The sequence below is a fragment of the Mytilus californianus genome, unplaced genomic scaffold (genome assembly GCF_021869535.1).
Source record: "Mytilus californianus isolate M0D057914Y unplaced genomic scaffold, xbMytCali1.0.p SCAF_9, whole genome shotgun sequence".
NCBI classification, from domain to species: domain Eukaryota; kingdom Metazoa; phylum Mollusca; class Bivalvia; order Mytilida; family Mytilidae; genus Mytilus; species Mytilus californianus.
In genome coordinates, this window is record NW_026262745.1 from 66,304,858 (window position 1) to 66,325,884 (window position 21,027).

The 21,027-nt window shown below is 32.1% G+C and overlaps 1 protein-coding gene across 1 annotated transcript in view; it reads left to right on the top strand.

Moving 5' to 3' along the window:
• The window catches only part of LOC127713956 (uncharacterized), a 104,384-nt gene that overhangs the window by 50,554 nt on the left and 32,803 nt on the right, over positions 1 to 21,027 (top strand). The window contains exons 27-44 of the mRNA XM_052219907.1: positions 326 to 464; positions 1,514 to 1,804; positions 2,837 to 3,016; positions 4,534 to 4,691; positions 5,255 to 5,368; positions 6,002 to 6,117; positions 6,691 to 6,839; positions 9,080 to 9,276; positions 10,478 to 10,608; positions 10,816 to 10,877; positions 11,326 to 11,493; positions 12,369 to 12,419; positions 13,267 to 13,513; positions 14,349 to 14,449; positions 15,982 to 16,236; positions 17,033 to 17,196; positions 19,020 to 19,119; positions 20,277 to 20,530. Coding sequence (XP_052075867.1) covers positions 326 to 464; positions 1,514 to 1,804; positions 2,837 to 3,016; positions 4,534 to 4,691; positions 5,255 to 5,368; positions 6,002 to 6,117; positions 6,691 to 6,839; positions 9,080 to 9,276; positions 10,478 to 10,608; positions 10,816 to 10,877; positions 11,326 to 11,493; positions 12,369 to 12,419; positions 13,267 to 13,513; positions 14,349 to 14,449; positions 15,982 to 16,236; positions 17,033 to 17,196; positions 19,020 to 19,119; positions 20,277 to 20,530 — 2,877 coding nt within the window. The remainder of the gene's footprint in view (positions 1 to 325; positions 465 to 1,513; positions 1,805 to 2,836; positions 3,017 to 4,533; positions 4,692 to 5,254; positions 5,369 to 6,001; positions 6,118 to 6,690; positions 6,840 to 9,079; positions 9,277 to 10,477; positions 10,609 to 10,815; positions 10,878 to 11,325; positions 11,494 to 12,368; positions 12,420 to 13,266; positions 13,514 to 14,348; positions 14,450 to 15,981; positions 16,237 to 17,032; positions 17,197 to 19,019; positions 19,120 to 20,276; positions 20,531 to 21,027) is intronic.

Below are 21,027 nucleotides of genomic sequence, written 5' to 3' on the forward strand. Positions count from 1 at the left end.
GACAGACCATAGTTATTTAAAAAATAATTACATTTTCCGTATCAAGTTAGTTAGTCGGATAAATGCGACTACGTTAGGTTACTGTTGGTTTTGGTCCTTTGTGGTTTATAGATATATCGGGGTTTCTAAACCGAGAAGATGTCAAAATGGCCGCACGCAGAGAATTGATACTCTAAATTTAAAATCGATGGTGATCTCTTATCTAGCAGAATAAAACTTTAATATTTATGAATTTGTGCTTTTTTATACAGAATGGACATAATATCAATTTTTTATTTTTTTGCGAAGTTTCCCTTTAAATTTAAATTTTTTAACACTGTTTCAGGTCTTCAGTGGTAATATGGATGATAGTATGGCTAGGAAGCATTACTTGACATTACCTATTGTGGCCAGATTTATCAGGATATATCCATTTAACTACCATAAAAAGATATCCCTTCGGTGGGAAGTTTATGGCTGCCCAGGTATGTTTATAATCATCCAGTCAGACAACTCTTTGGTGAGATCATCATGATTGTGAAGTATGTTTATCTGGATAATGCTAAAACAAATCTTTCCTAATTTTTAGCTCACCTGGCCCAAAGGGCCAAGTGAGTTTTTCTCATCACTTGGCGTCTGTCGTCCGTTAACTTTTACAAAAATCTTCTCCTCTGAAACTACATGGCCAAATTTAACTAAACTTGGCCACAATCATTATTGGGGTATCTAGTTTAAAAAATGTGTCCGATGACCCCGCCAACCAACCAAGATGGCTGACATGGCTAAAAAATAGTACATAGGGTAAAATGCAGTTTTTAGCTCATATCTCTGAAACCAAAGCATTTAGAGCAAATCTGACAGAAATAAAATTGTTAATTAGGTCAAGATCTATCTGCCCTGAAATTTTCAGACCAATCAGGCAACACATTGTTGGGTTGCTGCCCCTGAATTGGTAATTTTAAGAAAATTTTGCAGCTTTTGGTTATTATCTTGAATATTATTATAGATAGAGATAAACTATAAACAGCAATAATGTACAGCAAAGTAAGATCTACAAATAAATCAACATGACCAAAATTGTCAATTGACCCCTTAAGGAGTTATTGCCCTTTATAGTCAATTTTTTACAATTTTCATAAATTTTGTAAATTTTTGTAAATTTTTACAAAATATTTTCCACTGTAACTACTGGGCCAAGTTCATTATAGATAGAGATAATTGTAAGCAGCAAGAATGTTCAGTAAAGTAAGATCTACAAACACATCACCATCACCAAAACACAATTTTGTCATGAATCCATCTGTGTCCTTTGTTTAATATGCACATAGACCAAGGTGAGCGACACAGGCTCTTTAGAGCCTCTAGTTTAGGTTTCTGGCTGCCCTGATATGTTTCAACAATAAATGTCATTAGCACAAGATAATTAATTCCCCTTTTTTTGGTGTCAGATGGTATAAAGATACTAATAGAATATATTTTTTGTGTGCCAAAAAAACAGATTTGATTAATGTAAAGATAATCTTATAAATTTCAGGACCAGATTCTGGAACATCAATTGGTTGCTATGCAGACGACAAATTAAGCAGAGATTTATCCTACGAACCATATGGCGATCCCTCAGTTGGCATGTGGCCGCCAATGTGCATTCATCACTGTTTTAGCAAAGGATATTATTATGCAGGACTCCAGAATCGGTACATGTGTTTCTGTGGGAATTCTTATGGGAAATATGGTAGATCCATGACCTGTAATCAGCCATGTTACACGAGACCAAGTTACAAGTGTGGTGGAATTACTTCTAATTCTGTTTATACAACTGGACTAAGTATGTTTATTTTATCAATACCCTTACTGGACAAAATCTTCCCTTATATAGTCCTCAGAATGTTTTAGTTCCATTTGTGAAATTCTGAAATCTTATAAGGATTGAAAAAGAAAGATTTATTTTGTGTTCTGGGCTTCCTGACTGACCCTAATTTTGAGATGATCGTAATTTCAAGCTAAACCTAATGTTGATCTACAACTAACAGGCTATTATTTGAACTTGGAATTATTTTTAATTATGGAATTTGTATAATTTCTTGTGTTTGAGATTTTGAATAAATTTTATGCTTATTCTGTATTTTAATGTTCTGTGCCGCGCACAACACTATCTATACAAAATACATTGTATGGAAAGTGTTATGTGCCACTCAAAACATTATAATACAGAATAAACATGGAATTCATTAAAAATTTCAAGCACAAGAAATTATGCAAATTCCATAATTAAAAATAATTCCAAGTTCAAATAATAGCCTGTTAACTGTAATGTTTTCGGAGGATTTCTTCAACTTCAATCTTAAAATAGGTGACAGAACTAATAAAAATCATTTAATGTTGTTAGATAGATTACAAATGGTGGACTTCGCGTTAAATGATATGTTTAAAACTAGAACTTTCGGGGAGGGGACTCATTCTTACACAGTCTATAAGTTTAAAAGTAGACAAATTCGCATGTTTTGACTTTGAATTTAGTGGTGATTTATATACTGTGAATTCAGAAATTATTGCAAGGCTTTTATTAATGCTATTAATGATTTTCCTGAAATCGTAATAATTAAACTCACATTTTTATCCATTCTCCAACAATCACAATAATAAATGCACACAATAATATCTGACTGTATAGTATAAAACATTTCTAAGGTTATGACCTAAATTTTTGGAGGTCATTGCAGATCAAGATTTTTTTATATTTTAGTATTGCTGAAGATTAAGTTAATCTTGTTATGCAAAGACAAATTCAGTAAGAGGTAAATTTTAAGAAATATTAATGTACAATTAGAAAAAATATACATCATATATATTTTGACAGCACCTGTGACAAAAGTGTGTCCACCTAATTGGAAGGCGTATAATGACAAGTGTTACCTGTTACTGTTCAACCAGACATCATGGCTGAATGCCAGAAAAGATTGTCGTATCATGGGAGGTGACTTGGCGACAGTCAACAGCCAGGCTGAGCAAGATTTGGTCTATAGTATTATGAGTAATAGTAGGTACAGTATTGAAAAATCATTTTTATATTAATGTTACTCTTTTCTCTCGTTGAATCATATAAATCATTTAACAGTTTGCAAAAATAAAAGGGAAAATCTTTAAGATTTATAAACCATATGCCTTGGATAAAAGGAGATGGAAAGGCAACCCAAATGACATAAAAGTTGACAGTATATAGAGAGTTGGGTACCCTGACATTCATTTCTTTGTCTGCCATCTTGTCTGTTTGTCCTTCTGTCCCACTTTCAATATAAACGGCTTGACAGAATATATTTAAACTTTCATTGACTCTTACACACATGATGTACATTTGCAATTTCATTTCTTAAACCAAATGACATTGTCATATCAACACACTATATAGTAGACAATGGTTTCAGTTCTATTCAATGCCAAATCAGAATTTATTGAAACTTTACTCACAGAACATCTAGTGTATAGATCATAACTTACATGTAGTTAATTTCATATTGACATCAGAACTTTAAAAAAATGCTCTAATCAGAATGTTTAAATCAGATATTCTGTAAATTAATTTGCCTCCAGTATAAACAAGTTATATTGAATGTTGTGGCTTAAGGTAACTTACGTATAGGAGACCTTGACTGGCTATAAAGCCCTCGCACTGTCGGGTAAGATAACTGGGTGTATTCCTCCATCTTGGATTTTGAAATAGCTTATAACAATCGGTCTAGATCTTTAATGAAATGTGCAAATTTAGAGAGTAGTATGTAATTCATGTGTAAGACTTTTTATGTTGATCTGGAAAATTATGTGTTTTATCATATTTACGGCTGTGTTTTACAAAAAAACAGAAAAATTTTGTTCGATTCTTTTTTTTTTAAAACTACGCCACATAAGGGGAGATAACTCAGATATAAGGGGAGGTAACTCAGATAAAGTAATTTTTATAATAAAATTTGTTGTGAATTTACCTATTTTATTATGTAGCAACAAAATGAGTCCGCTGACCCCATTTTTTCTTTTTCTTATCTGAAAGCATATTATTAGAGCTATCTTCTCATATTTTATCTTAAAATTCTATGGTAAAGTTCCTTTTTATCAAACAAATTTGGGTTTTCCATGCATAATCTATACAAAATCTGACAATTTTGCACAACCTGTAGCGTGAAAAAAGCCAGGTGACACACACTTTTTATTATATTTTTGAAAAAAGCATGATATAAACTACATTTTGACAAATTATTAAAAAATTCTATAGATTGTAATTTAGACCCCATCTACCTTAAATACTAGAATTTTGTCATGAGCATGATAAGTAAAGGTTCTAGGTATTCCTGGAATAGATATTTTTAGTCAAAGCCACAGTCATGGGGGATTTCTTTCATTATGCATCATTTGAGTTGCACTGCTTTAGGGAAAAGGAATATTAGCAATAATTTATTTGACAAAGTAATCATCATTTTCACTATTCTAAGAATAAACTACTGTTACTCTCATATTCACTAACTTTTTATTAAGAATCATACATTTTAAAAACTTTTATAACAGAGGGAGCCTCAGATGTTTGGATAGGACTGAATGATCAACAGGAACAGAATTTCTTTGAGTGGATAAATGGAGAAGTTACATTGTACACTAATTGGAATGTCAACCAACCAGCCAATACAAATAGTGCCAATGAGAACTGTGTAATGATTAACCAAACAGTAAGTGTTAATTTAGATAAATTAAAACAATGTTTAAATTAAGTTATATCCTTAACCATTTATGTCTTCATTAACCTGTTTTCTTGCAATTAGTCCGATTTGAATAGATGGCACAAAGGTTATCTAAAGATTGCCACTTGTACAAAAATTTTCACAAATGAAACCATTTGAATGTTAGATGATAGTTGAGTTCTGTCCTGGTAAATATCAATGACTGAAAATTTTTCATATGAAAATTTGTAATAGTGTTGACTTCCCTAAAAAAAAGACTTAATATATATTTTTATATAATTTAATTTAAATTAATTTCAGATTAAAGTGCATGAGTCTTGCTGCTGGTCATCATAAGTCCTAGAACTTTTGATTTTACATTTTCTCCTCTAAATTGATTTGAAAAAAAATAAAAACGAAAATCAGTTTAATTTTTTTTACAGTTTAAATACCATAAGTATTGTATCTTTACTTTTCAATGAAAAGGTTAACATTGGTCTTTAATTGTTGACATTTGCTCTCAGAACTTAATGGAGTTCTGAATCGGATTGCAATTATTTTTATTTTAACAGGATGGAGGTTGGCAGGACCAGAACTGTGGTGAGCCACACCAGTATTTATGTATGCAGGCTAAATCAGGATCAGCTCAGCCAACACTGCCACCACAATCTCCGGGATGTGATATTGTAAGTTTTGGAAGCTACTACACTCATAACAATTAAGATTGATCGTAAATTATGAACAATTCAGTATACTTACCACCAATTTAAGTCGTAAGATTTTTATGAAGCACAGGCCAGGGCCAACTTTCATTAAACTTTTTCTCAATACTCAGACTACAGATTGTTTGCTGGAAACACCTAATACAGCATTTTGATTGGTTAAATTCTGAGTATGAGTACCATAATCGGACTTCAGATTTTTATGACCGCAAGGCCAGATTGCAATTATTGTCTTATTTCAAAATAGCTTTGGCTGTTGTAAATAGCTTATGTAAATAACCTCCTGCAAAAACATATATGGTTTTTTTTCTTTGTTACTGACCAAAATAATTTCTGAAATTTAGTTTTCTGTTTGTTATTGGGGTGAAAAAAATAAATATTGGAATTTGAACATCAGTAAGAACTTTAAATAAGATAATGATGTGGCAAACTTCATAATCAATAAATTTGAATTGATTAATTACTTTTAGTTTCATAATTTATAAAATGAAATGAAAAATATACTATAAATGTTTCTTTTTTTCTTTGTGTAACTATTAGGAGAGATCATTTGTCCAAATTCTTTAAACATGTATAAGTATTGGTTTTATACTTCAGGGCTGGATTGGTTTTAGATGGTCTTGTTATTTGTTCATGGACCAGACCAGAACATTCGCAAGAGCTAACCAGGCATGTAAGGCAAGGGGAGCAACTCTTGTACAGATAGATGATAGGTTTGTTTGCTTTAAAAACTAAAAAACTAAAAAATAGTAAATATCTATCTCAGATAACAATGATAATTATCAAACAGAGTTAAAAAACACCCTGCATATTTTACATTTAAATAGCTTTGAAGTTTATCATTTTAAGAAATGACTTTGAAAAGGTGTTATGTTTTCTTAAATAAAAAAATCTGTACAAACAGCTGTCCATCAAATTGCATTTAATATTATATAGATGTGGTATGGTTGAAAATGAGACAACTATCCAACAGAGTCTGAATTACATGAATTTTATTATCTATAGGTCCTGTATGGCCTTAAAATACTCGTTATCATAAATATCCTTTTCCTAACACAATTTGCACAAAACTTTTTTCGATGCATAATGTTAGACTATTAAATCTAAAATCTGAATTTATATTCTAATTTTTATTTTGAACATTTATAATTTCTGCTTCAAGGAGACTTTTCTGTCACTGTGACATGATGTTGGAAATTGATATTGTTCCACAATTAGAGTTGTTTTTGTTTCAAACAACGAAACTGAAAGATTCCAATTTACCATTTTTTCTTTTATATTTGTAGATTTGAGCAAGCATTCTTATCAAGTACATTGAATATGAAGAAAGGCATGTACTGGACTGATGCTACTAATTTAGTATCACCTGGAACATTTAAAAACTTTGACAATCATAGAGAAGTGCTATATACCAACTGGGCTCCAAATAGACCAGGTAATGGACATGTAGAAAGATGTGGAATTGAAATCATATTTGGATGCTTAATATAAAAATAAGGAGATGTATTTAGTATTATTGCCAATGAGACAACTATCCACTAAAATATAGATTTCTTTGGTAAAAGGAGCATTCAATTAGTATTTGCTAAAAAAATTTAAGGAAAACTTTCTCTTTTGTTTGTCAAGAGGGGCGGAAGGATTATTCAGGACAACAGGATTGTGCCTTTATTTTTGCTGGAATTCGGGATTTACACGTATCAAGACTCAAGAATGAAAGATTCCTTTTCGGGATCCAAAAGGGAATACTTTATGTTTTTGAAATTCTGGTTTCAGCGTTTATTTTCCAGGAATTTGGAATGACATCCCCTCCTACCCCCGGTAAATGATACAGCAATATAACGAAAGACATCTAGAGGTCAACATAAGGTCATCAATAATAGACAAGTTTGGTTATCATATTATAAGATCTAATCATAGATGCTAACCGTTACGATTTTCCCGTAATTGTTACGATTTTTTTACCCAAATTACGGTGTTACGATGAATATTCTATTTGTTAAGGACTTACGGTCATTACCTGCCCAGAACAGTTCTCCGTTTATAAATCATTTTTGATAATTGAGACGCCTTAAAAGGGTGACTGGGGAATAAAAATATGGTCACCACTGGTCTTCCTCCGAGCGACAGTAAAACCCTCGCCGAAGTGGGGCGTCCGTTTGGCTGTGAGGGATGTATCAAGTACGCAGCCACGTCCAGACAGAATGAAGACGTTAAATCCGATGCCTCGTGTAGAGAGAGAGTGCAACGCTTTTTCAACGTCAAGAACCTTTGCAACAACTCTTTGAGGGGTTCGTAGGTGGGCTAAATTTCTGTCCCTATTCAATATACCCTCATTTTCCCGCGGTTGTCCAAATTTTCCCGACCTTCATCCCGACAGCCTCTATTGTAATACCTACCTCGTTTTGAACAAGCATGAAATATTTGCAATTGGACATTAAGCAACCAACAATCAATCGGGACTACCAGTAAAAACGATACTCTTATTCTGAATAATTAATGATCGAAACAAGTCTTTGTTTTTAATTTTTCAATGTCTGGTGTAACAACTTAAATATCTGAAACAAAAAAAGAAAACTAGAAAGCCGGACCATTATGCCTTTTGTATATATTATGAAAAATATTTCCATTTAATGCGATGGTCATTTGCTAATCAACTTTGAATCGTAGTTCTGATAAATAAAGGACATCGTTTAGTCACTGAATGCCACCCAAAAGGGTGACTAAGGAATAGAAATATGGTCACTACAGGTTTTCTTCCATTAGGCTGTAATACTGTTGCCAAATTGGGTGTCCGTTTGGCTGTGGTGGATGTACAATTACGCAGCCACGTCCGGTCAGAATGTGGACGTTAATTCATATGCCTCTTGGAAAAAGAGTGCTAAACACTCTACGTTAAGAACCGTTGAAACAACTCTTTGATAGGACCGTAGGTTGCCTGTTGCAATGCTAAATGTCTGTCCCATATCCCCTCATTTTTCAGTGGCAGGAAAAAATTTTCCCGACCCTCATCCCGACAACCTCTATTAAAGGACCTACCTTTTGAATGTACTGTGAATGTGTTCTCTTCCTGAATATACATGAAATATATGCCACTGGATGTTTAGCGATCAATAATCAATCATATCACTGTGTGCCCAGTTGTTCATATGATTATTATAAAATTTTACGTTAATATTACTGAAAAAAGACACAAATTACGGAAATGTGAATGCCTTTTTACTGATTGCACTCAATGGGGTTGGCATCTATGTCTAATTCACGCTATGAATAGCTACTAGTTATCATATTATATGATCTAATTCACGCTATGAATAGCTACTAGTTATCATATTATATGATCTAATTCACGCTATGAATAGCTACTAGTTATTATATATGATCTAATTCATGCTATGAATAGCTACTAGTTATCATATTATATGATCTAATTCATGCTATGAATAGACAAGTTATGAAAAAGTTATCACAGACTACTATAGCTCTGCCTTCAATACTTAATTCCACTTTAGACAATACATTAAGATGTCAAAAAAGTCTACTATTTTATCTTTATTTCCTTTATGGTAAAGATGTAATTAGGTAATAAATATCTTTAAAGTGTAATTTATAAGAAGTTTTTCAAAGCAGAAAATTCTGAAGTAGCTTTAAAAAGTAATTTTAACATATTTACATTAGGTAATTCCCGATCATGTGTTGCTATGCAGACCAAGACACCATCAGGCCTGTGGATTGACACCAATTGTACAGCTTTGTCAGGAGCTGTTTGTGAGAAAATTGGTTTAGGGCAGACAACTCCAAAACCACCTACAACAACTCCTTCACCTGTACCCTGTCCAAAAGGATGGATAGAAGTCAACGGGTATTGTTACCAGGTAGGTACCAGAAAATGTCGAGAGAACATAAATTGACAGTAATCTCAACTTGCTTGCTACACAAAGATTTTTTAAAGTGCCAGTCTTTGTAAGGATCAGGCAATTTTGAAAAAAAATCAAAACATCACCGAAAAAACCCACCGACCAAACCATCCTTTTTTGAAGTTTGTCTCTTTTTAAATTTTGGTTAGAATGATAGCAAATTACGGAGTTAGCTCCCCTTAATAGTTAATTTCTAGTGCATTTCAACCAAATTATATCTTGAGTTACCAGAACAGAAAAAAGAAACGAATGTTATATTCGTGCACCATTATACATTTTGAACATAAATTAATGCCAACTTGAGTGGGTTTTTGTTTGTCATGTTTTCACCACTGCCTGATTCTTAGGCAGATTGGTACTTAAACAATTTTTAAAAATATTTTTGAATAAAGGTAATCTAGTACTTTTGCTTTCCTTTCCAGAATGTTCTTCCAGGCTGAATAGTTGTTTAGTAATACTGTTATGAAACAGAAGTTCCTTTATATTATAAGTTCCAAGTGGAACAATTATTCTGTAATATTATTTCCACTGGAACAAATATTATCCTCACAGAATAAAGATTATAGAATATTTGTTCAACCAGGAACAGATATTATGACATTGTTTATAACAAAGTTTCCAGTGGAACTTCTGTAAGGCGGAACAAATAAAAGTTTACAATATTAATATATTAATGCCTTCATCACTTAGTGGCTGGGGCATAAAGTGTTACCCATGATTCTTCTGTCTTTCTGTCCATACAGATTGAGTTTGTATTTTGTTTGATATTTACACACTTATCCTGAGATGAATTATTCACACAGATTTTTAATCACCTAAAAGCTAGGCAACTGGTATTTTTGTTATTGACATACATGTAACACATATAGTATTTTCAGTACTTAGATATTAAACTCATGGGCACTGCCACTTCAGCCCAACTCTTGAAAATGTGTTATTTTTGTAAACAATTTAGATTAACCATGCTGTAAATTTAAACGTAGTAAATAGTAATTAGTTTCTCCATCTATTGCATACTATAGCTACATGTATATGGGATGAAAACAATACATCATTTTTGAAAAACTATGATTAAGTACAAAATTTATAAAAGGATATAATGAAAATAAAAGAGAGTTACAAGTACCTTAGTTAACTACATATTACTCTAATTGACCAGGTAAATGCTGTACAAGGCAGTCGACAGATGCCATTCAGGGATGCTGACAAGGATTGTCAATCACAGGGAGCAAGTCTAGCAAGTTTCCATAATAGTTCTGATATTGATACTCTGTGGAGAAATAATCTTGTGTAAGTATCTATAGCCTATATATGGTGTGTATTTCCAAATAGAGAGTGGAATTACAGTATAAATTCAAGTCTGCAGATGATCTAAGTAAGGAAGATATGTATTTTGCACATGGTTGCAATGATTGCTTTTTAAATGTAACAAATCGTTCATATTATTTCTTCAATTCATGGTTAGACTATAATTTGTATCATGCTTTTCTTTTCCAGTGGCTCAAAAGTCAACTTCTGGATTGGATTAAATGATCTGACATTAGTAAATACACAAAGAAGTAAGTAATGTTGCTTTACAAAAATGAAAAACTCACTTGTTTACATGTCAGCATAAGCTTTTTATGATAAATTGGTGTCAACATTCCAAAATAATATTCAACACATGAGTAGATTTAATCAGGTTCAATATATATGTAACTCAAGAATTCAAGTTTATATAGCATATACAAATTATCTCCCTTTGAATTTTTCAAATGAATTTTCTGTTTTTGCATTAATGCTTGGTAGTTTCTTCTAAAGTTTTACAGGCTCAATAAAAAATAATTTTTAACTTTTAATATGAATTATTGGAAATTTTGTTTATAGTAAAAGTTAAAAAATAGATTGCATATTGATATTAAGCAATATGGATAGTTGTCTCATTGGTAATCATATTGCATACCACATCTTCTTATTTTTATATGGTCTATGACAAAATTTATTGTTTACTTTACTTGAAAAAATTAGAATACAAATGGACAGACAACTCACCACTTAATTTTGTTAACTGGGGACCAAACGAACCAAACAATTTCCATGGAACTGAGGACTGTGCTGAAGTTCTAAGCGCTACAGGTTTATGGAATGATCAAAACTGTCAGTACCATAGAAACTGGATTTGTAAAGTGAGAAAAGGTATTGTTACAGAATTCTTAGTTTTATAGCTGTGTAACCCTCTTTAAATAAAAAAATTGTTATAATTATTATTATTATTATTATAATAATATTAAGACATTGAAAGTATGAAGTACAATAATGTAAATCGGTGGTTATTTAGTTTAAAAGATAAAATATCACAAATAAGTATTAATTTGGTTAAGCATCATGTTAAAGTGCAGACATGTTTTCAGTAAAGCAGTGTTTAACTCCACAACTTTTCCCTATAAATCTGTAAAAAAAAATTCTGCCATGATTGCTATGGATTCATGTTTATTCTTGAGGCACTCATTTTTATGCCCCACCTGCAATAGTAGTGGGGCATTATGTTTTTCAGTCTGTGCGTCCGTTTTTTCGTCCGTCTGTCCCGCTTCAGGTTAATGTTTTTGGTCAAGGTAGTTTATGATGAAGTTGAAGTCCAATCAACTTGAAACTTAGTACACATGTTCCCTATGATATGATCTTTCTAATTTTAATGCCAAATTAGAGTTTTGACCCCAATTTCACGGTCCACTGAACATAGAAAATGTTAGTGCGAGTGGGGCATCCATCTACTATGGACACATTCTTGTTATTGATTTGTTAAGATCAAATATTTACAAAACTTAAGTTTTTGGAAACACACAATTTCCCATTGTTTTTTTTTCCATCAGAATTTGTAAAAACAAAAACATCAAATTTCCTTGAAAATTACAAATTTTCCTCAATTATGGAAATTATCGAAATGGGTACCCTAAAAAAATGAATCCACTATAATTATGTTAAAAAATGTACACTTCAGCAATTGTAATAACCATGTACAAAATTTATTGTACATTTGCATTATTTGTAATAAAGACTAACTGTATTTTTAGGTGCCAATGTACATGCCAGACTAGTAAACCGTGCTCCATCTGCAGGTCCTCGTAAGTTTTTCTAGATGTTAATAAATATTTTAATATTGTAAACGCATTTCAGAGTTTATATCTATGTAGAAATAAGAAGATGTGGTATGAGTGCTAATGAGACAACTCTCCATCCAAGTCACAATGTGTAAAAAGTAAACAATTATAGGTCAAAGTATGGCCTTCAACATGGAGCCTTGGCTCACACCGAACAGCAAGCTATAAAGGGCCCCAAAATGACTAGTGTAAAACCATTCAAACAGGAAAACCAACGGTCTAATCTATATATAAAAAATGAGAAACGAAAAACACTTATGAGCCACACCAACAAACGACAACCACTGAAAAACAGGCTCCTGACTTAGGACAGGTGCAAACAAATGCAGCGGGTTTAAACGGTTTAACAAGTGCCAACCTTCACCCTAACCTGAAACAGTGGTCTTCTTTTAACACATTCTTTGTTTTGCAGTATATCATTTACTATTTGAAAAAAAAAAGATAAACAAAATTATTTTATTCTTAGAAAACATAAAAGAGAATAGATTAATAAACCAATATAAAAAATATTTGTTTACACATGATTATGTATCAAATCTATAAACTACATATTGAATGATCTTTCTTATGAAATTTCTTAAAATTATGGATTTTTTTTTTTTATTATTAACCTGGCAAGTTCCTGGATTTTTTTGTTTTGGCTTAGGGAGGGGGAGTTCTCAATTTGCAATATCATGGTATAAACAGATAGTGTTATTGCATTTTTCATGATATGTTTGAAGATTTAAAGACACTTTGAGGAGTAGAAAATATCTGAGCTTGGTATTTATAAAAATTGCAATTTTTGCATTATTACTGTTTTATTTTAAAGCTGGTCAGTGTGTTGGACTTATCAACTGGACGTTTTACAACAATAACTGTTATATAGTAATGGATGGTGCAGGGAACAATGCTAAGACCTGGAGAGAAGCAAGACAATGGTGTCAGGGATATGGTGCAGATCTGGTCTCCATTGGAAGTATGCTGGAGCAGTTGTTTGTACAATACCAGGCATCAAACATCTCTTCTTATACTCTGTGGACAGGTTTCAGTGAAATTGATAATGAGTTTGGATATAAGTAGGTTTATTGGTCAGAACAATTTGAAAGTTATAAACAAACATGTTAAAATTAAAGAGAGGTTTTAGTTAAGGGATTTTAAGTGTAGATTGAATTCATATTTCCTAGGAATAAAGGATTTATTGATTTGCTTTAACATCAAATTATATATATTTCATGAACATTTAGAATGAAATCCATGCGTCTGTCAATCTTGTTATGACGTACTTTGTGACATGTCTTCAGTTGCTTCCATGTTCTACTTCCTGTTTGCGAAAACACTTTTATCATGTGTCTTATTTTATGGCCCCACCAACTTAGGTCGGGGCCATATAGTTTTACCCTTATTCATCATTGCGTCATTCTGCAACGAACAGTTATACAGACTTTTTTTCTAAATGCCTTCACATATTGAGCTTATTTTTAGTATGTGAGTCTTCTATGATGAGTTACAGATCATGTTTACGTTTGGTTCCACTCAGCTGATTTTTGTTAAAATTACAGGCTTTGGTCTTTGAAAATTTCCACTCCTAAAAATGGTTTCAAGCTTTTTTTTTGCATGCAGGGCCATTCGTGTAGTTTAGACACATCTAGTTATATAATATATCATGCAAATATTATATAAAAGAAAATTTTGTCACATGTTTTAGTGAGCAGAGGTATAATAGCTTTCAGCACATATTGTTCAATGGAGCAATATATTCTATTTTCATATGAAAACCAGCCATGATTTCATATGGGTACCAGTAGAAATTATTTATATTTACATCTGGTGAATTATTTTGAGAATAAAAGTGTAAAACCTGTCACAAAATCAGTATATAAAAGTACAAAGTTTCACAAATTTGCATTTTAGGTGGTCAGATGGTACAGTACCGTCTTACATCAACTGGAATCCTGGGGAACCTAATGATTATGCTGGGGCTGAAGACTGTGTAGAAATGATGGTGTTTAATGGTTAAGTATCATTCCAATATTTGCAGCATTTTTAGCTCACCGTGAGCTTATGCCATCACTTGGCGTCCGTCGTCTGTCGTCGTAAACTATTTAAAAAACCTTCTCCTCTGAAACTACTGGGCTTAATACCTTCAAACTTTAACTAAATGTTCCTTAGGGTATCTAGTTTATAAATTGTATATGAAGTTTTGATCCATCGACAAACATGGCCGCCATGGCTAAAAATAGAACGTAGGTGTCAAATGCAGTTTTTGGCTTATATCTCAAAAACTACAGCTTTTAGAGCAAAATGGGGTGAAATTGTTCAATTAGTTAAGATCTATCAGCTCTGAAATTTTCAGACGAATCGAACAATCCATTGTTGGGTTGCTGCCACTGAATTGGTAGTTTTAACAAAATTTTGCAGTTTTTTGTTATTATTTTGAATATTATTATAGATATATATAAACTGTAAGCAGCAATAATGTTCAGCAAAGTAAGATCTACAAAAAAGTTAATATGACCAAAATTGTCAATTGACCCCTTAAGAAGTTATTGCCCTTTAAAGACAATTTTACACAATTTGTTCATCAAGTTTGCCAACATTTAAAAATCTTCTCCTGTGAAATACAGGTGAGCGATTCAGGCTCTTGAGAGCCTCTTGTTATTTTTGCACATTTCTTAAAATTCATTCAAAATGTTTTTGATAATTTTTATAGTTTTTACCTACGTAGGCAAAGGCGAAAGCAGGTCTAGTAACCGCTCTATAGTTTAAAATTTTACAGCACTCAATTATTGTTCATGGAAAATTTTTGTCAAACTTTGCTTAGCTTGTACTGAAAGGAATAATTTTAATTTTTGTATGCAGCTTGATTATATTCAGTTGTAACTAGTTAGTAATCTTTACATCTGCCATACAGCCACTTTCTGTTTGCCGATATTTTGAAACTCATTGTACAAGGAAAGTTTCCATCACATTTTTTTTTTCTTTAATGAAAGGGTATGATCAGTTATGCTTAGGTATACATGTTACCTCAATCAATTCCGTGCAGCCATGCAGGTCCAGACCCTGTATTGGTCTTGTTTTATACAGATCCTATCAAAAAGTACAATTTAAAAATTTGTTGATCACATCTAGTTAAATTTTGGTTTCAGCTATTGCCTAGAAGCTCCTGTTTGGAATTTTACCATTAGGACTTTGACCTTTAAATAGCTATTCAGCACTTCTTACTGGAAAATGGACATGATCATTCTTTATGACATGACTGCCATTTTCATGATTCATGAATACATTTAATAATCTTGCTTTACATTTAATAATCTTTATTTACATTTAATAATCTTGATTTACATTTAATAATCTTGATTTACATTTAATAATCTAAGAAATGATTTATGTTTAATAATCTAAGAAAAGAGTAACATTAAATAATCTAAGAAATGATTTACATTTAATAATCCTGATCTACATTTTCATGACTCATGCTGTACAGTTTCATAAATCTTAAATTACATTGAAAAGAATCATGTTCTAAATTTCACTTTTTTAACAGGAAAATGGAATGATGCACATTGTGCCGAAAAGAAAGGATTCATATGTAAACAAACAACTGGTGTGAAACAACCGACAACCCCTACTCCTCTTATGACTGGGTATTGTCCTGCTGGATTTAGAGCTCATCGTAATAAATGTTACAAAGTATTTACAACCTTGAAGAATTGGACAGATGCCAATACTGCCTGTCAGGCTCTGGGTGGTGGAAGGAAGGGATATTACCTTGCTAGTATTGGGAATGTGTTTGAGAATGGTAAGTTTTGGAGAATCACAACATATTGATTAAGCAGTATGAAAGATGGTCACCTTTTTCAGAAATTAAGTGAATGAACTTTTGGTCACACAGTTCTCAAATACTACTGAACATAACGACTTTTTGTCAACTACTCAACAGTGATTAATTTTTGTAACTCGTGTGTGCTTTGCAGATCTGTCAAATAGATATAAGAAGATGTGGTATGAGTGCCAATGAGATAACTCTCCATCCAAGTCAAAATTTATAAAAGTAAACCATTATAGGTCAAAGTACGGTCTTCAACACGGAGCCTTGGCTCACACCGAACAGCAAGCTATAAAGGGCCCCAAAAATTACTAGTGTAAAACCATTCAAACAGGAAAACCAACGGTCTAATCTATATAAAAAAGAGAAACGAGAAACACTTATGAACTACATCAACAAACGACAACTACTGAACATCAGATTCTGTTTTCTGATACTTTGAATTACAAGTAGAGGTATCCTTAGCACAACAACTCTTGCATACTGTTTATGTTGTCTGATTGCTTTCTCATTTATTCAGAAACCAAATCTCCTTTTATTCATTGGTTCATACTATAAATTGGAATTGTAATTTTTGGGAGAAATTTTTTTTTAAAAAACATTGATTGGTGAATCTTTTATGAATACCTAGTCACTGAAGTGAATTAAAAAAAATATCATTAAATTGTACCAATTGTTCTGTACCAAATTCACATTTATACAAAAAATGATGTCTCTTCATTGAGTTTTATTCTTGCAATATACAGAACTATAAATTTTGTATTTCCAGCTTTTGTGACAACCTTGTTGCAAGGTTCTGGTGTTGAACCATGGATAGGTCTGAAACAAAGAAATGACCATCAGTTTTACTGGATAGATAATACAGACGTAACATATACCAATTGGGATGTAGGACAGCCTAAACGTCCTGAAGTAGGACCAAGTGGAAATTCTGTAAGTTGATTTGGAACAATACTGACATCTGATACTACTCATGTGTTACAGCATACTGTAAATTCCGAAATATTTGCCATGTTTTTGTCTCGCCTTGACGGAGTAAAAAAGCGAGACATTGTTATGCTGTTTCCGGCATCGTCCGAATATTTTTATTTCAACATTTGCATTATCAAAATTACAAAAAGGCGAGACATATCTCTGTGTAAAAAATTTATTATTACTGCGACCAGATGGGTGTCGCAAAAATAAAAAAATGCATTTCAAAATATTTTTAGCATTATTTGTGTGCAGAATTTCCTGAAATCGCAATATATAATTAAACTCATATTTGTAGCAATTGTTGAACAATCACAATAATAAATACACACAAAAATTCCAAATTTACAGTACTCTTTTAAGGATGTTTGCTACACTGTTTCAAAATAACAAGCTTTTAAAAGACTTATAAATTGATAAAATTGAGAATGGAAATGGGGAATGTGTCAAAGAGACAACAACCCGACCACAGAACAGACAACAGCAGAAGGCCACCAACAGGTCTTCAATGCAGCGAGAAATTCCCGCACCCGGAGGCGTCCTTCAGCTGGCCCCTAAACAAATATATATACTAGTTCAGTGATAATGAACGCATATAAATAAAGGAACTAAAAAAGCAGAAAAAAATGAAGGGTCAGTGTTCTTGTTTTCAAGATATGAGCCATTGAAAATTTGGCAGGAACTGATTCTCTCTAGATTTTTCATATATTTAACATTTGCACCTTTTTTCTTCCAAAAACTATGAAAAAATAACAAGGATTATATAAGATTTTCAAAAATTGCCTTTTAAACAATATGTTATAAGATTACAAAAAGAAAAGTAGGTGTTAGCTGGCAAAATTTTTATTGGCACTACATGGATAAAACTAGAGGATTCCAAATATCTGACAAAAAGTCAAAAGCAAGAGTAGCGAACATCCTTAAATGTATATAAAGTGCAACAGTTGAAATCTCCTTATTTGTTAGATGGACCACTCTTTTGAAAAATCATCTGTTATACTGATTAGCTATAAGTCATTGTACAATAACAAAAGAATGCTACTAGAACCAGTGCACCAGTTTCTTTCAATATTTACAATTTACTATAATGATTCCAGGCATATAGGCACACATAAACTCAATGTACGAACTGCACACTAAGACAATGCAGCTTTAACATATTAACTCCAAAGTTGTCATTTGCATTAAGATTTTGCTAATAACATGTCCTTAAATGATTTAGACTATTCTTTGTTAGGTGTTTTTGTTATATCGCTGTAAAAGATATTAATGTGTTTGCTATATTGATGTACTGGAAAACAAATTAATTAATCTGTAGTAAATTTATGGAAACTTACTTTCTATTTCTACATTTGCATTAATTTTTCAAGTATATGCAATGTTATTGAAGTGATTTCATAGAAATTTGAAGAATTAAACACATTTTCATTGCTCACATGAAATACACGAATAATTATACCTTCTATAGGTATGGTTGATTTTGACTGGTTGATAGCCAGTGTATTTTTCATGTATTCTCTTTTATCAAATGAATATCATATATTTTTCCCAATCCCTGGGGACTATGCACAAGTATTTGTCCTTAAATGATTTAGATTATTCTCAAGACAGGTCTTTTTTTTAAAATTTTAGACAATATGATAAATCTGTTTAATTTTTAATTAATAAGCATGACAACAAATGCCACAATTTCTTGTCTCATTTTTATGATAGAAATAATTATGTATTTATTATATTTTGATAAAAATATCAATTTATGTTACATGTATATTTATACTTTTTAGTTGGTATGTACAAGAATTTATAGTGCCCTTCATAATGCTGGTAGATGGAGTGCCTCTCTATGTAGTTTAAAGAAGGGATATATCTGCGGCACTAATAAAAGTAAGTTGGATTTAGAGATAAACTTTAGTACCACATTAGATGGTATTTCAATTTAAATTCTATGTAGCTCAGGCTGTAAAACATCTTGACACAAGTTCATTTATATTTTGACCTCTGCTATGAATTTAGTTTAAAAAAATTAGCCTGAATTTAAAGTTTTGAAGAATATGACTGGCAGTCTGACATGGTCTGCTTAACCCTGCCACATTGTGTATGTGCCTGTCCAAAGTCAGGGGCCTGTAATTCAGTGGTTGTCGTTTGTTGCTGTATATCTTATTTGTTTTTCGTTCATTATTTTGTACATAAATCTGGCCGTTAGTTTTCGCGTTTGAATTGTTTTACATTTGTCATTTCGGGGCCTTTTATAGCTGACTATGCGGTATGGGTTTTACTCATTGTTGAAGGCCGTATGGTGACCTATAGTTGTTAATTTCTGTGTCATTTGGTCTCTTGTGGAGAGTTGTCTCATTGGCAATCATACCAGATCTTCTTATTTTTTATATTAACAAAGGACAACTTTGTAATGTATGTGGTACCAAAAATTACTGTAAGTTCAGAAATTATTGCATGCATTTATTATTGCGATTTTTTAATATTTATTAAAAATGTGAGTTTAGTTATTGCGATTTTAGGAAAAGCTTCATACACATATACACATATATGTATCATCTAAGTTATTATTGCGACACTCAAGGAGTCGCATTATTCGCATTAATTAAAACCTCGCATTAATTTCTGAATTTACAGTAGTTATTTTGTATGAATAACTACTATGTGAGATGTATAGTACTTTGCCTAAAAAAATTAAAATCTTAATGCTAATTTTAGCCCTTTGTGAACCTATTCCTTTCCAGGCTCTTCATGGCATGCCAAATAGCTTTAATAATTGTTTCAATGGGTACAGGGATATATTTTTTTATTCAGATTGGCTGTAGCCATGCTTTGTAGGCATGTACTAGTCAAACTTTTGTTTTAGTTCATGTTTAACCTGATAGTTTTGTGGATTTATTCATGTTATTTATCCTGCCATTTGATTCATATTTTTTCTAAGGCTTTGTCACCTACACAAAAATTAAGCTGAAAGTATGGTATGCCATACCATCTGCATGCATTACCTGTACATGAATATCAATTGTTATTTTCTGTTTATGTTTCAGAGTCATACATCACTACACCAGAAGCTATACCTAATCCCTGTCCTTCTGGTTACCTGTCTTATGGCATGGACTGTTTCCAGTATGTACCAACCAAAGCCACATGGTCTGTAGCAGACGCAGATTGTAAATCAAGGAAGAGCTTCCTAGCAACATTAGCTAATCCATTTGAACAGAACTTCTTGTTTCTGATGATTAATGATCCTACAGTGAGACCTTCAAAATCTTCTGTTTGGATAGGACTCAATGATGTCAGAGTGAGTACCCAGTTTTAAAATTTAGTTTTTTTGCTGGTGGATGTATAAAATCTATGTCTGTCCATATTTATAAAAGAAACAAAATTCCTAAACGCACATGAAAAAAAAGAAGGAACAACTCTTTTATTGTTGTTCCTCATCTCAAAGTCACAGTGAGGCCCTTTATATGACCATATTTACATCTATCTGTATGGCGTAAATGAAAGTATATTTCTTGGAAATCAATAAGGGTATTCAAAACACACTTATTGAACAGTTGGATTATCATGACTAGGTCTTACAGTTTGCATTTGGCGGACTGGTCTTGGTGCTATACATTTAGGTAAACAGGTAGCTTTTTTTATGCGACTTAAAGGACTACTAACTTTTCTTGAAAAATATTGTCTAGATAAAATATGATGTATTCTTGAGAAGATTATCTTTTGCATGCAATACTCATGGTGAATTATTGACATCATTATCTATTGATTTCTCAAAGAGTTTAAACAGTGATTTAA